General features: G+C 39.9%; 1 protein-coding gene and 1 long non-coding RNA gene across 14 annotated transcripts in view; one reads left to right on the top strand and one right to left on the bottom strand.

Moving 5' to 3' along the window:
• The window catches only part of COBLL1 (cordon-bleu WH2 repeat protein like 1), a 160507-nt gene extending 147071 nt beyond the window's left edge, over positions 1 to 13436 (bottom strand). For 11 of the 13 annotated variants that reach the window (XM_027129482.1, XM_027129488.1, XM_027129534.1 and 8 more), the window contains exons 1-2: positions 13301 to 13436; positions 12517 to 12631 (exon numbers count right to left, since the gene is read on the bottom strand). In XM_027129482.1, coding sequence (XP_026985283.1) covers positions 12517 to 12631; positions 13301 to 13310 — 125 coding nt within the window. In that variant the 5' untranslated portion in view covers positions 13311 to 13436. Of the gene's footprint in view, positions 1 to 1075; positions 1173 to 12255; positions 12354 to 12516; positions 12632 to 13300 lie in introns of those variants that run through there. The other 2 variants (XM_027129525.1, XM_027129564.1) reach the window with 2 other exon arrangements.
• Positions 13437 to 13559: 123 nt separating this feature from the next.
• LOC113632448 (uncharacterized) lies at positions 13560 to 18728 on the top strand. Its single transcript, XR_003437821.1, has 2 exons — positions 13560 to 15252; positions 18347 to 18728. It is a non-coding gene; the product is annotated as an uncharacterized LOC113632448 (long non-coding RNA).
• Positions 18729 to 23025: the final 4297 nt, after the last annotated feature.

Raw genomic sequence — 23025 nt, 5'->3', positions numbered from 1 at the left:
CAGCTATGAGGGAAAAATAGAGCCCATTATGTAGTAAAATAGAATAAAAACCAAGTTATATTATTAAGGGAAAAACAAGGTACAAAGTACCACCAACTGTGTATAAAAGAGTAAGAAGCAATATGCATCCACACACCCATTTGCTCCTGACTGTAAGGAGATGCTCTGTCCAGTGGAGTAGCCACCGGCCACATGAGGCTTTTCAGCACTGGAGATGTGGCTGATGTGACTAAGAAAATAAAATTTAAATTTTACATAATTTATTTAAATTTCAAATCTGACAGTGGAAAATATTTTTGCTGGTAAAGACAACTTCATTGTTTTGTAGAATTAGAAGCATGTTAACCACTGCATCGTATAATATATCATTTAAATTGAATTTTTTTTCTTTTTTTTTTTTTTTTTGCGGTACGCGGGCTTCTCACTGTTGTGGCCTCTCCCGTTGCGGAGCACAGGCTCCGGACGCGCAGGCTCAACGGTCATGGCTCACGGGCCCAGCCGCTCCGCGGCACGTGGGATCCTCCCGGACCAGGGCACGAACCCGTGTCCCCTGCGTCGGCAGGCGGACTCTCAACCACTGCGCCATCAGGGAAGCCCTTAAATTGAATTTTTAAATCTAGCTCCTAGAAAATTTAAAATTACATTTGTGTCTCACATTATATTTCCATTAGACAGCACTGGTACAGGGTATCCTATAAGGATTTGTAAGGACCGTAACATTGATTGCCTCTGGGGAGAAAACCTGGTGAATAGAAAGCAAGGGGTATAGGGGGGAGATCTCTCACTATTTTGTCATTTTTCTCTTTTGAATTCTGTGCCATTTGAATATATTGCCTATTAGAAAAATAATGAATAAAATGATGTGACCTATGAAGAGAATAACTGTCATTGGCATAACTATCAATTCACTTGGGATAGAATCTCTCCCCTCAAAAAACATACGTGGTACTTTTGAAGAGGTTATTATACAGTTTGGGGCACAAAATGCTTTCTAATAACCTAAGATCACAGAAGTGCTTCACAAACTAATGGTACCAGAGTTACTAACTGAACATAAGAGATAAAGACTTCAAACCTCAAACTGCTAGTTTAGTGCCAGCACAGTCCAGCAATTTTGCACCACTGCCTCTTCTTCTGCAATCAGAGACTGTTCGTTCTGCTTTTCATTTTTCCATCATTGAATATATTTTGCCTGTTTTCCTGTTCCTTTCTTCACCTACATCCCCAAATAATAAAATTGTAATTATCTCTACATTTCCATTTAACTCAGCATGCATCTACTTGGCTAACCAAAGAAGGAAAAATGCCAGGAAAATTCTCCCCTTCACACCCATGAAACTTCATTTTTTTCCATAAAACAATAGTGTAAAAACATAAGCAGATCACAAAGGGCTCAAGGAAAGGGAGTAATGAGTATTATATACACAACTGAGATACACTTAATGTATTTAAATATAAAATTAAAAAATCCAAATTGCATACAAGATATTACCATTTCTCCCAAATTTTCCCATTTTATTTTAAAAATAAACACTTTGAACATTTTTTCTGCATTGACATAGCCAATTTTAGAACTTTAAATGCATATGGCAATGAAAACTGTCTCGTTAGCAGTGTTCATTTTAAGCTGGTTGGTTCTCTAGGATTCAAGGAAGAAAAAAGCCTCCATTCTCAACTCCTAAAGGCTCCCCTCCTTTTCTCACATGCTCTCCTTCCACTTCCACAAGAATGTCTGACACAGGGCTGCATTGGTGAGTATCATTCTGAGGAAATGCTCCCAGGGTCACAGAGATAATGTGTGCAACGCTCAGGCCCTGAGACAGGCCCTCACCAGTCACACAAATCACGTGCCGGAATGAACAATGATCACCAAAAACAGGGGCTTTGACTAGGTTTGAGAGCATGGCATTCTAGATAACCTTTAACTAGTAAAACAAAATGGCTAAGTGCCAGAATTTTTAAAAATTGTTTATTAAAAAAAAAAAATTGTTTCTTGACCGGAAATCTTATGATATCCCCTGTGAAGAACGGTAAGGGGTAAACATGTCGACAATGAAATTAAATAGCTACCACTGTACTACTCCCTGCCTCCTACACTGTGTGGGCCTTCAGCCATAGCCCATCACTTCTGAGGGCTCCAAGGCTGCTCCTTTAAAACCAACGGTACTTGGTATATTTTTGTGTTCAAACCATTACAATTATCTGTGGAGTTCCAGAAACTTGGTCTCTACCTTGCCTAGGTTTTACAGTGATACAAGGAAACTGGGAATACCCCAAATCCATGATATTCAAATATCCAATACTGCCAACTTCAACTTTTGATGTGCTTAATACCTGGAAGAATACGAAAATGATAGCAAATATTCATTCAACACCTTCAGGTAACTTTTAGAACTGCCACTAAATCGAGCTTGCATAATCTGCTTAGTGTCTGAATTATGAGTTAACTTAGTAACTATGAGTCACACAAAAATAAAAGTCCCAGAGTGTTGCACACCAAATATATGTATATATATATATGTATATATATATGTATATATACATATGAAATGCTGAATTTGATTAGGAAACTCTAAAAATGCCTGTAAGTGTGTACATTCTGGGCTATACTGCTTATAAGCACTAAATTAGTTGGAAACACGTTCCTAGGCTTCACAAAGTTACCACCATAAACTTCGGGACTACATTTTCTTAGCATCATCTAAGAGTGAATTTCCTATGTATTTCTACATACATACAGGATCACAAACAGATGAACAGATGATATGAACTACTCTTAGACATTACTCCTTTCAGACCAGACTGTATTTCAAAAATAATATATGGTAAACTAGAGTAAATTACAGGTTGGAATAGGTTCTAGATACAAAATTTGTCCTATTTAAATGTAAGGGAAAAATCAGTATTATTTCCCCTTTCAGATCACTAGTGTTAAATATTTTTTATTGAAACGAAGTCACACCTAACTTTCCTAGGTGGGGGGAAGTTCATAGGTAATAAACTAACACAGTCAAACTTATCGTCTTTTAGAGGAAGAGAAACTGAAGAATGAAGACTGGTAGCCTAGGATCACAATCCAAAGTGTAAAAATTAGTTTCTTTCCACATGCCAACATTCTTTGCCACTTTCAGCTTTGCTCTCCTGAAGCAGAGCAAAAACAATTTTTGCTTTAAATTGAAGCATCTAATTGCTCTCTGGGAATGGGCACCTTATGTAGAAACAAAAGATAGGAAGAAACCACTCTCATAACCTGGTAGGACACTTCTCTCAGTAGTTTTGCGGCCAATGACTAACCGAATCATGAACACCTGAGAATAATGAAACTGCCTCAGACCACGAAACACAGATGCTGTCCTGTAAGACAGGGGCCCTGTCTCTTTCCTAATTCTCCTAGAGCAGGGATACCTGACTATCAGGCATAAAAAGAAGAGACAAAGAAAGGGTTGCTCCTCTCTCTGCCACTTCTACTTTGTGTATAACATGCATCCACTTTAGCACAAAGAAGATAAATCAATTCAATGGCTCTTATAATTATCTTGACTGTGGACTCAATTGGTCTAGAAACCACAGCACATCCATCAGACATGGGAATGGCAAGGTGGCAGCCACTTTCAGATTTAGCAACTCAATTTCCTGTCCTTCCAGCACAACTGAACTGATACATGACTGCAGCAGCTGTTAAAACTGGCTATTCCCCTTGGGGTTATCTAATACTCTTCACTTCCGTTTTTCCAGGGACAACAGCATGTGTGAATGTGCATGTAATAGCAGGTGTGCAGGTTAGAGAGACGAAAGTCCTCAAGGACTGGCGATAAATGGCCCACCTAGATTTGAGCATCTTAACTCTATTTCCTTACAAATATATATTGGTGTAAGAACAGATGCTGCAATGGTAGGCTCAAAAGTGAAATGGGGGCTTCCCTGGTGGCACAGTGGTTAAGAATCCGCCTGCCAACGCAGGGGACACGGGTTCGAGCCCTGGTGGGGGAAGATCCCACATGCCGCGGAGCAACTAAGCCCGTGCGCCGCAACTGCTGAGCCTGCGCTCTAGAGCCTGTGAGCCACAACTACTGAAGACCACGCGCCTAGAGCCCGAGCTCTGCAACAAGAGAAGCCACCGCAATGAGAAGCCCGCGCACCGCAGCGAAGAGTGGCCCCCGCTCGCCGCAACTAGAGAAAGCCGCGCGCAGCAACAAACACCCAACACAGCCAAAAAAAGAAATAATAATAAAAAAATTAAAAAGTGAAATGGTGTATTTAATTTTTAAAAATACAACAACATGTTGGGCTTCCCTGGTGGCGCAGTGGTTGAGAGTCCGCCTGCCGATGCAGGGGACGCGGGTTCGTGCCCCGGTCCAGGAAGATTCTACATGCCGCGGAGCGGCTGGGCCCGTGAGCCATTGCTGCTGAGCCTGCGCGTCCGGAGCCTGTGCTCCGGAGCCTGTGCTCCGCAGCCTGTGCTCCACAGCCTGTGCTCCGCAGCGGGAGAGGCCACAACACTGAGAGGCCCGCGTACCGCAAAAAAAAAAAAACAAAAAAAAACACAACAACATGCACACAAAGTAGTTTTAATCTCTCAAATTAATTACAATGAGAAACAATGCACTTTTTCCAATATATTATCGTTTAAGAAACATATTCTGATTCCTTTGGCATTCAACCCTATTTAAAATCAAGCTACAGCCCACACAAGAAAATCAGAATCATTATTTTAAAAGCACAATCACATTTTGGACCCAAACTATTGTATCTCAGGTTCTTTTTCAACCCCACTTCAGAGGCTTGCCTCTGAACCACTTTGGTTATTTTGCAAAATCAAATCCCACCAAATATGGATGGCATTTTCACTCTTTTAATTCCATCCAAAGTAATTTTCTACAAGCCTGAGGCAATTACAAAGGAAAACCTCTGTCCTATTAACCCATACTCTCTTTTATAAAGTGATTATTTATATTATCTCTAAAGTTCTGCTTTCAATGGAGGAGGGCATTCAATATGAAGGGAACAAGAATACCTAAAGGAAATGAAAATGAGGCATTCAGAGGTCATTCTTTTTTTTTTTTTTAAAGAAGATGTTGGGGGTAGGAGTTTATTAATTTATTTATTTTTGCTGTGTTGCGTCTTCGTTTCTGTGCGAGGGCTTTCTCTAGTTGTGGCAAGCAGAGGCCACTCTTCATCGCGGTGCGCGGGCCTCTCACTATGGCGGCCTCTCTTGTTGCGGAGCACAGGCTCCAGACGCGCAGGCTCAGTAGTTGTGGCTCACGGGCCTAGTTGCTCTGCGGCATGTGGGATCCTCCCAGACCAGGGCTCAAACCCGTGTCCCCTGCATTAGCAGACAGATTCTCAACCACTGCGCCACCAGGGAAGCCCCAGAGGTCATTCTTCTTCCTGCTCACCTAGCACCTCCATCCTCACTACCTCACAACCACAAACCTGAAAGTTCTGATGGGGCTACATTTTTTTCCTAGAGAGTAGAGGTTAAGAAAACAACTCAGTTCTGTAGTGTACTGTGCTTCCCACCAAATTCCTGAAGGCCTGCCTCTGAACTGTAAGCCTGAGCTGAGCTATACAGCATGAAAAGGCACAGATATAATCAAGATATTGCCCAATACAGGGCACCACACATACAGGAAACCCAAGTATCTTCATTTATTCCCTATGAAACTTGGAAATCATGAACTTTGTAAAGATGTATAACTATTTAAAATATGGTAAAAGTTACAAATAAGCTTTCTATGAGTTGAGCTTAAACTACTTCTCTTCCCATTGCATTCTTTGCTGTTGTAATGAGATGACCATCTCAATTAAAGCACTTTCTTTGTCAAACTACTCCACAATTCAACTACGCAGGTTTTTTTAATGTACAAAGTCAATAAATAGTTTTAACTTACTTAAATTTATAAACAGCAATGTGAACTTAAAGTATACGGGGGACAAAAACAAGCTCACTCTAGCATTTTTCTAAAGACTAGTCAGTCTTTGAGAGTCTTTTCTAAGGGATTCATTCCTCAGATATGAAGTTTGTATGCAAAACTGAAGACATTTGGCCCTTTATAAATAGTCATGGGAAACTTCTTTCTCCCATACTTTTAGTTTGTTTTTACTGTAACAGATGGGAAAAAAATTTAGCAAAGTCATAAAAAAAAGGTCTTCTAATAACTGTCACCCTAATGTTAGAGCACTAAAAGCTTAAGGATATGAAATATCTTTAAGAGCAACAACAAAAACTCTTGCTGAAAATTATAAAGACAGTTTGCTTAACTCATAAAATAGGTATAGGCTGAAAAAAACTAGATAGAAATTCCTTCTACCTTTGGTCCAGCTTCTCCTAGGCATATTTAGTTCTAAACACCTTAATCATATAATGACCAAATGACCAAAAATGACCTCAGTCATTTTTCATGAAAGTGTCTCCAGCACAAGTTTAGAACTTCTCTTTAAAATATATTCTGGGGGCTTCCCTGGTGGCGCAGTGGTTGAGAGTCCGCCTGCCGATGCAGGGGACACGGGTTCGTGCCCCGGTCCGGGAGGATCCCACATGCCGCGGAGCGGCTGGGCCCGTGAGCCATGGCCTCTGAGCCTGCGCATCTGGAGCCTGTGCTCCGCAACGGGAGAGGCCACAACAGTGAGAGGTCCGTGTACCGCAAAAAATAAATAAATAAATAAATAAAATATATTCTGATATCAAATCAATGTTAAAATTCTACACGGCTTGCCAACAAGCCAAGCCTAAGTCTTCACCTGGGGAATAAAAAACGACCACTAATCAGCATTCTGCAAAATCTCTTGCTATAAGAAATATCTTGCTTTATGCAAACAAAATATCATTTTGTTCTAATTTATATTGAAGTTCAATACTTATATGCCCCACCCCCTGCAGTAAATAGATTTTGAGTTAAATAATCACTACTTCATTTGCGAATTTCCTAAGTTGGCCCATGGGATCAGCAAACTTGTATATGGACAGAGGGCAAATATTTTTAGCTTACAGGCCATAATATCTCTGCCTGGACTACTCAACTATAATATGAAAGCAGCCATAAACAATATGCAAATGAGTGGGTATGGCTGTGTGCCAATAAAACCCTTTACAAAGACAGGTAGAGGATAAGGGGTTAATATCCAGAATATGAAGAAAATTCCTAAAACTCAACAACCAAAAAAAGCAAACCCAATTGAAACATAGGGAAAGGACTTGAATGGACATTTCTCAAAAGAAGATATATAAATGGCCAATAAGCACATGATCTGATGCTCAACATCACTAATCATTAGGGAAATGCAAATCAAAACTACAATGAGATACCACCTCACACATATTAGGATGGCTGCGGTCAAAAAAAATAAAATAACAAGTGTTGGCACAGATGTGGAGAAACCAGAAGCCTTGTGCACTGTTTTGGGGAATGTAAAATGGTACAGCTGCTATGGAAAACAGTATGGCAGTCCTCAAAAAAATTAAAAATAGGATGACCATATGATCCAGCAATTCTACTTCAAAAGAATTGAAAGCAGGGTCCCAAAGAGATATGTGAACACCCATGTTCCTAGCAGCATTATTCACAACAGCTAAAATACAGGAAGCAACCTGTGTCCATTAACAGATAAATGGATAAGCAAAATGTGGACTGCTACTCAGCCTCAAAGAGGAAGTAAATTCTGATATATGATACAACATGGATGAACTTTGTGGATATTATAATAAATGAAATAATCCAGTCACAAAAAGACAAACACTGTTTGATTCCACTTATATGAGGTAACCAGAGTGGTCAAAAATCATACAGATCAAAAGTAGAACAGTGGATGCCAGGGGCTGGAGGGAAAGGAGAATGGGGAGTTAGTGTTCAATGAGTACAGAGTTTCAGTTACACAAGATGAAAAGAGTTCTGGAGACGGATGGTGATGACAGTTGCACAACAATGTTAATGTACTTAATACCACTGAACTATACACTTAAAAATGGTTAGCATGTTAAATTTTATGTAAATTATACCAAAATTTAAAAAATTGGAGAAAAGAATAAAAGACAAACAGGTAGAGGGTCCATTTCAACCTTCTGGACATAGTTTGCTCAGCCTAAGTTTGCTGACCAATGAGCTAGGATACTGCATTTTAAGTCCTAAGCATATCCATAATATGCTTTTAAAGTTAATACCAAAGTACCACTTCTACACTAACAGCACCTTCCCTCCTTTTTCTTCCTGCATAGTTACAGATAGTTTTTTAAAATAAAGCTCTTAAGATCAGAATTTCTAGGCAATCTCCCAGTGCCTAGAAAAACGTGTTTTATATAAAATAAGGGCTCACAAGTTTTGACTAATTAATTACATAAGAGCAGTTGTCTCAGTAACATAAAGCTTGGCATGTATTATTATATAAATACAATTGGCACTTCAATAATAAGGTTAGGTGATAATGTTATTAAATTATCCTCTAACACATTCAAAGGACATTAGACTTTGAACAGAATATCTAGCACTGTCTTAATAAACAATTTCATTTTTCTTATTTGGTCAAAAATCCTACTTTTGAAATTAAGCTATAATAAATTTAATAGCTGCCTAAGAGCAAAAATAAGTACAGCTATGTCATAATGTCATCTGACAAAATGGCTGTCAGTTTACTATGTTAAATTAAATCAACCTAAACACATGAAAATGTTAATTATGACTTTAAAGAAATAATTAAGTTCCTTTTAAATGCTAGGCATTGGGGTTTTTTTATATGCATTTGATTTTGTAGGAGTTTTTTTTAATACACTATAAATATAATTTTAAGAAGAATCAAGACAATGCATCTATAAAGCCTCTTTAAATAATCCATTCAGTATAATCCATGGTAGCAAACATCCTGGGTAACAGGCCTAGTGATGAAGAGCACAGGTTTGGGTATCAGACCTTGTTTCTATTATTCTTGCATCCCTTAGTGTTGTATGGCCTTGAGTGTGTTAATTAAGCTCTCTGAGCCTCAGTTCCAAAATCATAAAATGGAGTTAACATACTTCCTCAAAAAGGAGTAAAAAAAAAAAAAATTTTTTTTAAACAGTACCATAGAGCACCTAAATGGAATCTTTCAAAAGGCAAAATAAAGCTGAAAGTTAGTCTTGAGTTTCCTAAAAATGTTAAATAGCAGCCTCCATTCCATTTATGGCTTCATCTCCTTCTCAGCTGGTGATACCGACTTAATCAATGGTTCTCAGATCTGGCTGCATATGAGAATCACCTAGCAGCATTTTAAAATTCTCCATGCCCTTGTCCCCTACCAGGCCAATTAAAACTAGAATACGTAGGAGTGTGAGAGCATGGGTATTTGTTTTAAAAGATACTCAGGTGATTATGTTAAAACCTCAGCTAAGGCATTCAACTTCTAAGTAGCCAGTAAATGTTAGCTAACAAGAACTCAGTTTATACAATCAGTACAACTTTAGAACCAATAATGTATCCAAATAAAAGCTTAAGAAAGCAGCTGCTAAATCATTTCTTAATTTTTACTATGCCTTCAATTAACTCCATAATTACAATTCTGCAAAATTATAAAGAAATAGGCTTTTATACCTGAACCATGCCTGATAATTTGTTTCAGAATCAAAACACTAAGGTGCCTCAAAGCAAGGTCAACTACACTTTTGACATTTAAATTTCAAAGAGTTAAAAATATACATCTCGGGACTTCCCTGATGGCTCAGTGGTTAAGAATCCACCTGCCAATGCAGGGGACACGTTTGATCCCTGGTCGGGAAGACCCCACATGCCCCGGAGCAACTAAGCCCATGTGCCACAACTACTGAAGCCCGCACGCCCTAGATCCCATGCTCTGCAACGAGAAGCCACCGCAATGAGAAGCCCGTGCACCTCAATGAATAGGAGCCCCATTTCGCCGCAACTAGAGAAAGCCTGCGCGAAGCAACGAAGACCCAACGCGGCCAAAAAAAAAAAAATTCTACCATTAAAAAAATATATGTGTGCGTGTGTTTTGGCAAGTAAAAACACCAGCACTAGTAGTTCTAAAGATAATGTACTCAGCTGAAATTCATATTGTGGTCTGGAAAAGATTAAAAGCAATTAGTGCAATGAACTCGGCAACTAACATCCTGGGTTTTCCTTCAGGTTTTGCCACTAATTTGCTCTGGGCCTTCTGTAAAAATCACTGTGTCTGTGCTTCAGATTCTCATTTGTAAAATAAGGAGTTGCACTAAATTTCTTTAAAATGACATGTTACAAGGATGTAAAACTTGGAAAATTACATACAGACGGGTTCTTTAGCGCAGTAATATCCAAGGATAAGGTCTAAAGTAGGCCTCATAGGCTATTAATGAGTCATGATTTAATTAGTTTTATAGTAAAGAATTTACTTTCCAAACCTAACATTTTATTATAACATATTGATTGGGACTGCTCCCTGCCACCTCCCAAAACCTTATATCTAGGATAATTCTTGTTTCCCACAATTAAAACCTTTTTAATGTTCTGGGGTTTTGAGAAAAAGAACAACAGTAATGTTGAATAATGAATATTCAACAAATATAATAGGCACTTGGGATATGCCAAAGGGACAAGACAGACAAGTGAAAGAAGACAAAGTAGAGAAGTAATTTTTTATGTTTATACCTTTCAGATATTGTTAACGTCTCTGAATAATGCAAAGTAAAATGATACGGGGGGGTTATTTCAGATAAGATGTTGAAGCATTTTTCCACGTCTCTCCTTAAATTTGGAGAGGGAAGAGCAAATTTCTAAAAAGTATTTTCCTCATATTTGAGAAATTAGATAAAGCAGTTTTGTACATTCTTTTGAAGCAAAGAATTTCGGTTTAACCTTTAAATCCTCAAAAGTAAAATCCAAAGCGTCTTACTATAGTTGTGCTTATCACTAGAAAGCTCTTTCCGTTTCCTTCATGTCAGAGCCATCTGTTCTCACCTATTTTACTCACAAGTATTATATGATTTCTAAACACTCAAGTGTATTCGTGTATTTTGTGTATGTGCATATGCTGGGTTCTTTTTCTTTTCTTTTCAAATAGTACCTAATCTAATCCATTTTTAAATCCACCAGTCTAATACTATCTTATTTGGGGGTACCTGAGTACATTTCAGTATTCCTGCAGCTCCATTTAGAGGTCCATGCTTTTATAATTAATATCTTCCTGCCAATGTATTTCTTTCCTCATACATCCTAATGTGATAATATATGAAAGAATATATGATAATATCTAAGTAATGAAAAAACTGGGGAAAGAATAGAAACGGAAGTCAACAGAAATATGGCTATTTGCAGAGGGGAGAAGATAACTAACTGGAACAAAATGAAAGAATTAATTCATACACTACGTGTTTCCTCTACGTAAGCATTATACTAAATATCTTTTATATTAGTCATGTTGCTTTGAGACTTTTCCATGTTTCCTCTAGACATCTGCCAATGTTCGCATGGTCTCTGATGAATAAACATGCTGTGACTTGCTTCTAAGGAAACGTGTGTCATGTTCCAGGGAAAAATGACTTCTCTACTCTCAAATCAGGAAGACTGTACAAATCTCATTCATTAGCTACAAAGTCGGTTTTTCCTTAACGTTTCTTTTCTGAAATGTTCATATTCTCTTGAGTGCATTTCTGTGCTTGGATTAACTATCAGAAAAGAAACTGAGTTGGGGGAACACTTGTAGGAAAAAGTTACACTTCACCAAAGGGTTTTCCCACTTCAGGAGCTCAACTAGCGCCCATGTTAAGCCTTCACTGTTTACCAAGACGAAGGTTATTTTCAGGTTCTTCCCATCTCTTGCAGAACTACCTGTTCTCATTACTATTTACCCAAACGCTTAGCAAGGTGATTATTAGCATATCTGGCAGGAAGACGTGCTCCATTTAATATTAACTCACCATGTGACAGCCCCTTCCACTCCAATCTCACCGAAACATGTGAGGATACGAAGAAAGTAATCGTGTGTTGGCGGTCTGACCCTGCACTAGGCTTTGGCACTAGCAATTGGCCACAGACAATCAGAGGCGCGCACCCGGCCGTGTCCCGGAACTGTCATGCGGGCTGACAGCTGGCACACGTTCCTGTCGCCCTCCACCCTCTCGCAGAAAGCCCCTTCCTTACATTCACCTTGACACTCCACCTGCTGGGCCTCATCCACCGGCCAAGAAAACTGTTTTCCCCTTCCCAGGAGCTCACTAACAGGTATCGTCCCGCCGCTCGCCCAGAGCCCCAACAAGGGGCCCTTTGTTACCATTTTTGCTCCCGGACTCCTTACCCAATTCCTGGCATTCAGCTGCCCTTGAGCAACTCAGAGCAGCCCCGGTAGGAAAGCAATCAAAAACTACCCGAGCCCCCATCCCGGGCGGCCTCCTAGGAGGCCGGGAGGAAGCAGCCTCGTCGTCCGCGTGTTCTGCAGAGGGTGAATCTGGCCGCCGGCGGGGTGGCGACCTGCCAGCCAGGTGACCGGGTGGAGGCCCGGCTGCCCTCGCCCTCGCCCTCCCCAGTGAGCGTCGGTGGAGTGGCGCTCGAGGCTTACCCTGCGGGGGTCGCTGGCGGGAGCGCCGCCGGGACGTCCTGCGCGCGCTGGGCTCGGCCGTCCATCGCCCTGCGGGGCGCTGCGCGGGCTCCGGCTCCTAGGCGGCGCGTCACTGCTGGAGTGGGAGAGGCCGGCGGGTCAGGGCGGGACGCACGCTTTCCCGAGGCCTGAACGGGGCTGGCCGCGCGTCAAGAGCCCGCCCGAGCCGCCCCTAGCCCTGGACCAACCCGCCCGCCTCCCGGGTGCGCTTCCACCTGCGGGCCCGGCTCCCAGCCCGCGGGCAGCGCCGCCGGAGGGTCTACCGGCTGCCGGCAGCCGCGGCGGCTGGAGGCGGCGCTGCAGCCCCCGCCCCGTGGGGTTACTGGGTAGCCATTTGGCGCCTCTTGGGGAGGGAGCGGAGCTACCCAGGCTGGAAGGAGGAGGAGCGGGGCGAGGGGCGAGGCGCACAGGCACAGCCGCCAAGGCGGCAGCGCGATCCCGAGCTTCTCAAACAAAACGCCCTGGGAAAACTTTTCGCAAAGAAAAGTTGGGAGGGCTCCTTTCTCTTTTCCCACCCAGGGCTCCTACTTTCTTTTCAAAAGGAAACAGTGGCTGCCTGTTCTCTCCCGCGGCTTCCTCTCCCACTCTTCCCTCCCCCGGCCCGCGCGCTCGCATTCGGCTCTCAAGCCGGGACTGAGAGGAAGGGGAAAGCGGCAGCCTCTCCGCGAGCTCAGCCCAGCGCCTACCCTACCCCGCGGGCGGGTGCCGGGCGCGATGGAGCCTCTCCCCGGGCTGGCTGACTCACCCTGCCCCATTTCCCTCCCCGGAGCCCGGGAGCTCGCAGCTGTCTCCGCCGGACCTCCACCCAGAAGTGGCGACGGGGCTCGGCGGCATCGGAGCGAGACAGGCAGCGAGCCGGAGAGAGAAACGGGGCGGGGGTGGGCGAGTGGTAATTTCCTTCCCCCGGGGCTTCGGGGCTTTGGGGTCTAGCTGGGGAAGCCGAACGGAAAGGAGGCTCCCGCGCAGCGTGTTCCCATTCCCACCGCTAGGGCGTCGCTTCGGGAAGCCCGGCGCTCCCCAGCCGTACAGGTGGGGAGGAAGGGAGGGTACCTGCCCTGCGAGGAGCGGAGAGGAGGACCCGGGCTCCGCGGAAGTGCCGGGAGAAACTGGCGGAACAGGGCCTGCAGCTTGCCCTCCCTGCAGTCTGACTTTCCCCGTCCAGGGTGCTTCCCCTCCCCCAACCTGACCTCTAAGGTTGCTATTCTGCTAAAAGCACACCTGTGACACTGTGATCTTTCTAATTGGTGGCAGGTTTAAGGTTGCCCTGTCTTCAGACGTATATGTCTTTCTTTCTTTCTTTGTTTTAAGCCTGTAACAGCTGTGACCGGACAATATTATGTCTGATGACAATCTGTAAACTAGGAATCGAATGATAGGTTTTATACACCTCTTGAAAGTTTTACGGGAAGAAAGGAATCCCTTAGACAACCGTGTACTTGTTTATACATTTTAGTTCCCACGTGCATGCTCTTTACGTGATTCTTTACACCTGACAAACAGGTATATTTGCATACCTTTATGTTATTATACGTGCCAATTGTTGTAAGGTGCAAGCCATTTTTGACGGGTCTAAAAGCTTGCGTTCAGAAAAAATAACGTGAAATTAATTAAGAAATTAACTTTACGGTTTAAAAATTAAAATATTTCAATAAACTGTAGTAGAGAGGTTAAGTGAAAGAGCGTCCTAAAAGAGGCTCTACTGTGGTATTAGCATCATGTAACACATCTGTGTTAGCCCCTTCAACCAGTTGATAGAATAATATTTGGTAGGTGGTAAAAATTAAATTGTTACTTAGGACCAATGCTTGACTAAATGCTCTTTAAGGTATATATCCATTGTAACAACCAAAAAGATTGCTGAAACGAAGTAACATACTAAATACTTAGTAATATGCCGTTTGTCTCTTATGGACAGACATCAGTATTTATTCCTTCCTGTGCATAATATATGCCTTTCAGTGTATCTCTACATATGAAAAGAAAAAACAAGTAGCTTATTTGGATTACAATATCAGAACCATATATGAAAAAGTTGCTTTTTAATATTTTACTTAATATTAATCAAATCAGTTCATTTAAATCCATCTGGATTTTAGTCTAAACACAGTTTAAACAATTTCATGAATCAGTTATGCCTCTGAATGACTAGCTTTTACAGTTGCTCACACAGACAATAATGTAAACATTGAGTAATAGTGAAACTACTTAAAGTCTGTAGCTTTCAATCACCAGATGAAGATTAAACTTTAGTTTCAGCCTTAATTTATGGCATGCTAGTAATTTTATTAACTCCATTAGTCTAATCTGACCATAAAACCCTAGCATAACATTTCATAACTGCTGAAGGCTTTTGGAGTGTTTACCCATTTTTTTCTGTCCTCTTTCTGGTTTTAGATGTAGGGGAGGATTATACTCTCCACCCCACTGAAATTAGGTATCATGATGTAAATTTGCTTTAGTAAGTAAATGTGAGCAGACATGAAATGTTTCATTTCCTGGTAGAATCACTTAAGGGCCAGTGCTGGATTTTCTATGCTCTCTTCCCTTGCTGCTGCAATCATGGAAGTTTATATTAAGATGGAGGTGGCACAGGACTGAAGGATCCTGGCATGCTGTACAATCCTGAGCACAGCTGTCCTGGAGAGCCCAGAACCTACAACAGAATCTGCATAAAGCAAGAAATAAACTTGTGTTGGGGTAAGCTTCTAAAATATTGCAGTGATTTGTTGTCCAGCATTACTTAGCCTACCTTAGATATAATTATATTTGACAACTTTCAGAATCCCTAATAGGCTAGGCTTGATGTTCTCATACGGAAGACACTAAACTATCCCCCCTGTAGTCTGCTGGTTACATAGTTCATTAGCAAAGTTAATGTAATCAAAGTTGCTATAAATCTTTGTACGTGATAGTGGAAAACTATCCCCCCCCCCCGACATCCGTCCTTCCCTCTCCTTGTGATGACCTATTGCAAAATTGTCCAAGTTTCCAAGATGCTGCTCAATTTCTCTCTATTCGGAAATCTCCCTTGCCCACTCCATCAAATCATTTTTAATTCATGTGCTTAAGTGTTATATCCTCTGGAAGACTTTCTGGACTGCACATGGAGAATTAGCCCTTCCCTTTCTTAGCCCCCTTTAGATTCTGCCAGGTGGGACCAGGCCCCATGACACTTTGTTTCAGTTACTCATTTACACAAGCAAAGAGTTGGAGTGCTTAAGGGGCCACATTTTATCCTTTGTGTCCTGCAAGGACAGCGCAGAATACAGGAAGCTCTCCGCATATATATGTGGAATGAATTACGGAGTAAGGGAATCCTTAAGGACTCCACTCCTAGGGTACTTGTAAGAGGTGAGTGGGACCTCAAGTCGCAGAAAGATTTTTCAATTCAGAGGGACCAGTAGACCATTGTAAACAGAACAGATAAAAGTTGAGTTTGTTCTAGTAGGGAGAGAAGACTTATTTTCCACAAGGTAACCTGATGGAGTTAGTTTCAAAATCACTACTGTCTATAAAGTAAAAATATAAATTACACTTTTCATGGCTCTATGTTTGGATTTATAATTGTATTATCAAGTTATACCTTTTATTTTTATAATCAAACATTCTAGAGATTAAAAGTACACAAATAGTGCTTTCTGGTCAATTTCAATGAGCTTTAAACTCATCAGATTTTATACTTTGAAACTTGGACAATCATTGAACTTTTTTTCATAACAGACTTTTCAAGTAGATTATATATTTATGAATTAAATTTTATTTCAATAAAGGGAATATTTATTGAATGTCTGCAATACGAAGCATTGTGCTAGGGAAACAAAAGATGGCAAAGATATTGCCTCTGCCCTGGAGGGGCTCACAGACCACTGGGATCATCTGTAATATTTTTGTGGCACTCAACCAAATGAAGGTTAAAGGAAACTGGTCAATAACCTGTAGGAGTCTCTACTTCTCTCCCAAAGGATAAAGTTAAATGTATTTTCAGTCCTACTTATCAAAAGAAGAAATGCCTGAGTTTAATATGCTATGTCTCTTATAAATGGCACTATATTTCTATATCATCATATACATTTCTAGGCAAAGACTCTCTTATTAACATGCATACTTTCCAGGATAAAGGTAAGGCCTGGAGAAACATGCACAGGCATGCAGATGTGTAAAATATTTAGTACAATGGGCATGCAGGAGGGCCAAGTTTTCAGTGCCCATCCAAGTTCTAAGCTGCAGATTCAGATATGTCAGCACCAAGTTGTCTAAAACCCACTTTCTCCTTCCCTCTTTTTTTTTTTTTTTTTGCGGTACGCGGGCCTCTCATTGTTGTGGCCTCTCCCGTTGCAGAGCACAGGCTCCGGACGTGCAGGCTAAGCGGCCATGGCTCACGGGCCCAGCCACTCCGCGGCATGTGGGATCTTCCCAGACCGGGGCACGAACCCGTGTCCCCTGCATCGGCAGGCGGGCTCTCAACCACTGCGCCACCAGGGAAGCCCTCCTTCCCTCTTTAAGATGTCCTTTTGTCAAAGTGAATTTCTATTACTAGATTATGTAATCTGTTACTGGTTGGCAGTAAATTTCTTACTCATTGGAAGAGGATAAGCCCTTTTATGTCATTAAAGTATCAGTGCCGTTAAAAATACCCTTGTGATTTAAAATTTAAACACCATTCAAATAATGGATATTTCCTCTCTTTAAAAAAAGGGCTAAGGAGGAAAAATCAATTCAAATATGTATCTATTTGACATAATACAATTAACAAACTCTTGGTGTTTAGCATTTTAATATTGTCTATTAAATTATAACTGTAACTGGGAACTACGGCTCTCCTTTTATAAGTCTTGAGCTTGGTAAACTCTTAATTGCTTGTCAGTTTCCATGTATCAAAATGTACAATTTTGAGCCAGGCAGCCACTGACTCTGGCTTTCCAGGCATAAAATCTAACAAGTCTCAGCACATTTCCTTCTGGCAAGGCTTGCCACCCCCTCGCCTGCCTTTTCTCTTGGGAGGCTGAGCATGTGTGTGATTAACTAAGTACCACAGTGGTTAAGAGCTCAGCCTCTGGAGCCAGGCAGATTTGAGTTCACATCCCTGGCTTGGCTACTTAGTATCTGGGTGACATGAGGAGAGTTACTGTTCCTGGTAAAGAAAAAAACACCAGTGCAGATAAAATCAGTGTCCAGGGAGGGTAATGGAGATCCTTTTCTTAAGAATGTTACAAATGGGAGCCACCTGTGTCTTGGTTAAGGCTCCGTTTATGAAGCAGAATTCTTCCTGCTCCAAGCTGAGAGTTCTGGCTTTTTGTGCTTTTGATGATCTTGATCACGTGACTCAACTAGGGCATCTTCAATTTCCTTATCACTATAACGAGTCTATAAATATTCCATGGTCTTTGAGCTCTTTTTGTCTTTATGCTGAGTAATCAAGCTCACTGTGTCAAAAACTATTGAATTTTTATATGTGGATGATTAATAACAAGACTTCGCATTGTAACACCTGAAAAACGCTTTCCTTTACTGACTCTACCTTGAGCCTTTCAGGAGCTTGCAGAGTCAGTCCTATCCCTACTTTACAGTTCTGAGAACTGAAGCAAGTGACTTGCCCGAAGCTGCAATACTAGTGAAGTAGCAAAACTAGGATCAAAAATTACTTCTTCTGGTTTCTATTTTTAAATTTTTTAGTGACACTACAGCTACCTTGCTGCAAGGATAGCACTTAAAAAAAAATGTTATACCACAGCAAATTAATGTTATTATGTAAACAACATGTTGAACATCTTTTCCCATCTCTGAACTCTAGGTCAGCTTTGAAGGTACTGGCTACCTAAACCTGCCTTGTCCCAAAGGACCCATTTTAGTCTGGGGAGACTTTGAGATTGTGGATGTTTCCAGTTTCATCCAAGGAACATGAAGGTCTGGGACCAAAACACAAAAATTCAAGGATGATCAGAAATTCAGATGCATTCTGGAGTGAGCTACGCTTGACCAAACAAAGAACAAAGTTGCTATAAAATCTAGTTATTAATAATCCATGTTCTCCTGTCGGATCACAGAACCACTCAAGACACTCTGAAAACTGTACAAAACGGGAGTAAGTTGAAATAGATCCCTCCGTGTTCTTATCAAAAGCCATCCTGTGAAAGATTTTCAGCTAAATTAATTATACTATGTATTTTCCTCCACTTACAAGAAAAAAAAATCTATCTGGGAACATGAAAGGCAGCCAGACAAGGAAAATAAATCACAAAATGTATATTTAGGATACTGATATTATGATAGAAAACACTCACTACCAAAGTCCATCTCGTGTATAGAGATTATCACACATATCAGGTATGTTTTTTTAAATTTCTTTGAACATTAATTATTGGCTATTTTAGCTATTTCACCCTGGTGACTGAAATAGAAGTGGAAAGATGATACGAAAGCAGAAAAGGATGGAGTTATAAACTGTATGTATGTGAGTGTGTCAACTTTGAGTCTTTTTTTTAAGCTTATTTAGTAAATGGAAAAAATACCTATTTCATTAACAGACTTAGCAGAATGTCTAGCATATAGAGGGCACGCAGAAGCAGCTCTAGCCGTACTACTCTAAGTCTGCAATTTAAAAAGGTACTAGAAGGAGCTTTGCAAATCACTGTTGACTGAAATAAAAAATTTTCTCCTGGGCTTATAGTATTATCAGACATCACAAGACAAGTAGGTAGAAGATAAGACTACTTGAATAAAGTGATTTTCTTATTTGGTATGTTTTTATATGATGACATATTTACAGGGATAATAATATATATTTTCTAGATCTTTACAATTTTTTGTTGTAATAAATAAAGTGGATGACTTTGGTCAGAAAGGAACAAATATTCTCATACAGAGATCTAGGAATGTTCTAAGTATAAAAAGAGTTATTTTTGGAATGAAAAAACGTAAAAGTGGGTTAAGATATTCTTTCTGAGGATGCTAATGGACAAATCATTTTTAACATCTTAATTCTCTGATACATAGGAACTATTTATTATAATCAGTGGCCTTTTCTTTGGAATATTACTAAAACATAGTTTTACATCTGGCAAATGTAAGGCTACTTTTCTCTATATATATTTTGATTTAAATTAAGTGTTGCCTCAATAGCTCTGGGCATGATTCTTACGCATGTTATAAATTTTGCAATCTGTTAATGCATAGAACAAGATGAGCTATTGCTAACACTACTATTTCAACACCTAAGAGCTTCCTTCCAATTCTTTCTGAAATATCTCACCTTTTTTTTTTTTTTCCCCCTAACGTTAGAGGAGGTTAAGGAATTTACAAGTTGGTAGAACATGGTAATGGTAGTTTTGGAATACAATCCTTCCATTTAAACTTTAAAGTCAAGTCAATGCAGTGAAGCTAGTAATTTTATAATTATCATAGTTTTATTAGTGGGAGTTCATAATCCCATATCTGAAGAAAAATTTAGAAAATAATTTTGTAATTTTTAGCGTGTCCATCAGTAAGATGGTGATAAATTAGTATGATATTCTATGTTACAAGGTTTGAATTATGAATAAATATTTTTTAAAAGTCTAACTGTAATAGATAGGGATCATACAATGTTAAATCTGAGAAAGACTTTAGAGATTGTCCACTCAAGCCACCCATTACATTTATTAGAAAACTGAGACATAAATAGGGCTGTCAGATTTTGCAGGATGCCCAGTTAAATTTGAATTTCAGATAAACAATAGATAATTTTTGGCATAAGTATGTCCTATGCAATATTTAATTATACTAAATAATTATTTGTTGTCCATTTGAAATTCCAATTTAACTGGGTATCCTGTGTTTTATCCAGCAACCGTACCCACAGAAGTGTCATAATTCTTTTCTTTTTTTTCTTTTCTTTTGGCCATGCCACACAGCATTCAGGATCTTAGTTCCCTGACCAGGGATTAAACCTGTGCCCCGTGCAGTGGAGTCCTAACCACTGGACCACCAGGGAATTCTATAATTCTTTTCAAAGGGTATACAGTTAACTATACACTAATGAAGGATTAGAATCTGAACAATTAAGGGGTTTACAGAAAACTCTTACAAAGGATTAAGTTCTATAGTAGAATGTTTTAGAAAAGCAAAATAACCTTATGTCATAACCATAATTTTATAGGAAACTGAAAACAATCGAATCATTTAAAATGGAAACCTTCTAATCTATTGACTCTATCAAGTTCTAAATTGCTTTATTCTCTTAGAATTTGAAAAGTGCTCACATTTAAAAATCAGAGTTTCTTTTTTTTAATTTTCCCTAAGACAAGAGTAGCTCAACTGGTCCTCACTGTTAACCAGAACTGAATACCACTTATTCCTCTAAGCATGCTTTCTGAATTTGTCTAGTCAATGATTAAAGTAATTTTTAAGTGTCATGAAAGTTATGAAAAACTAAGAATTAGAATAATTTAGTATCTTATAGCTCTTATAGATCTTAGTCTGATCTAAACTTGATGTTTTAGATTGTTATCCCTTATTTTATAATATATTTTTATCATCACAAGCTACCTTTATTCATTTTTGCGGGTAATTTATAACAAATCCAAGACTTAAATAGCACTGACATGCTGTATATTAACCAGCCTCAGCTACAGAGAGGTAGACAGGAGTGTCGCATGGGGGCTTCCTGGAAACTGAGGCAGGGCTCTTGAGTTGCCTTATGTAGTGAGGGCATGTGCCCCAAAGTTCTTACTTAGGCTTCTCCATTTCTCATTGAGTAAATTTATCCTTTTCATATAGATCTCTAATCATCTTACATAAGTTTTCAAAATTATCAACATAAAATTGATAATATCCTATTTGTTTAGTCTTGAAAAAAACTAGTTAAGTTGCATTTTTTTCATTCCAGATGTGTTTATTTGTCTTCCCTCTTTTATTCTTCTTAATCTTGACAGAGGTATGTCAGTTTTATAAGACTTCTAAAATAATCAACTTTTGGCTTTGTTGATCCCCATTGCATATTTACTTCCAATTTTTTTTTTCCAAAATTTTTAAATGTAATGCATGGCTCTGTGAAGTGGTTCCTGGGAAAAGGTCAAATTGGGGTTAGAAGTCAATTTATCAGGCATGTTATAGAGATGATACCTGCCCTGAGTGGGAAGTTGGACCAATGTTTTAGATACCCTCCAAATGTAAGAATCTTTGTTTTTGAGAGCTGTGTTATTTAGCAAGAGTAGTAGTTGTAGCTAACTCCAAATTATAATTCTTTTAAATAAAAGTATTCCTTAGAAATATGAAATAAGAAAACATGGTAAAAAAATAAAAGATTTTATAGAGAACAAACTAGTGGTTACTGGTGGGGAGAGGGGGAGGGGCAGGGGCAATATAGGAGTAGGGGAGTAAGAGGTAAAAACTATTATGTATAAAATAAGCTACAAGAATATATTGTAGAACATGGGGAATATAGCCAGTATTTTATAATAACTCTAAATGGAGTATAATCTTTAAAAATTGTGAATCACTATATTGTACACCTGTAATCACATAATATTGTACAGCAACTATACTTAAAAAAATAATAAAAATAACAGGTCCTAAAATTCTACAAAAGATTTTATTAAGAATGCACACTACAACACATGGTACCTTTTAGCAAGCCATAAAGAAAGAAAATCTCATGCTAATATTATAATAATAATACATTTGATATTTGTTATACTTATTTATAAGGTGGTAAAGAGCTCTATATATTTTAAAGATATAATTAATTCTTGCAACATGCTTATAAGGCAAAGAGAAGGCATAATTATTCTTGTTTTAAAGATGAAAAAATGCAGCTCAAGTTTATTGTAGGATTACCTTGCGGCCACAGAAATTAGTGGAAGAGTAGTGCTTGAGTCTCCACATTTCAGTAAAGAACACAGAACATTAATGTATCTTAATACCAGGGACTATTTTTAAATTACTTGTGGAATATAACATTCTTTTCAGTTATTTTAACATTAGATTAAGGTTATTGTAATTAATAATAATAATATTAGAATCATTGTAAAAATGATAAAACAGAGTAAAAAATGGATTGGAATGTCTTTCAAATTTCTTTTATAAAAGTAATCAGTCATGGGACTCCCCTGGTGGAGCAGTGGTTAAGAATCCGCCTACTGGGCTTCCCTGGTGGCGCAGTGGTTGAGAGTCCGCCTGCCGATGCAGGCGACATGGGTTCGTGGCCCAGTCTGGGATGATCCCACATGCCGCGGAGCGGCTGGGCCCGTGAGCTATGGCCGCTGAGCCTGCGCGTCCAGAGCCTGTGCTCCGCAATGGGAGAGACCACAAAGGTGAGAGGCCCGCGTAACGCAAAAAAAGAATTGAATCCGCCTGCCAATGCAGGGGACACAGGTACGCTCCCTGGTCCGGGAAGATCCCACATGCCAGCCCATGAGCCACAACTACTGAGCCTGTGCTCTAGAGCCTGCAAGCCACAACTACTGAGCCCTCGTACCACAACTACTGAAGCCC

Source organism: Aethalodelphis obliquidens, unplaced genomic scaffold, assembly GCF_003676395.1.
Source record: "Aethalodelphis obliquidens isolate GAN/ISIS:26980383/991018 unplaced genomic scaffold, ASM367639v1 scaffold2, whole genome shotgun sequence".
NCBI lineage: Eukaryota > Metazoa > Chordata > Mammalia > Artiodactyla > Delphinidae > Aethalodelphis > Aethalodelphis obliquidens.
The sequence above is the reverse complement of the archived record's forward strand: the minus strand, read 5'-3'. Positions and strand labels throughout refer to the sequence as shown.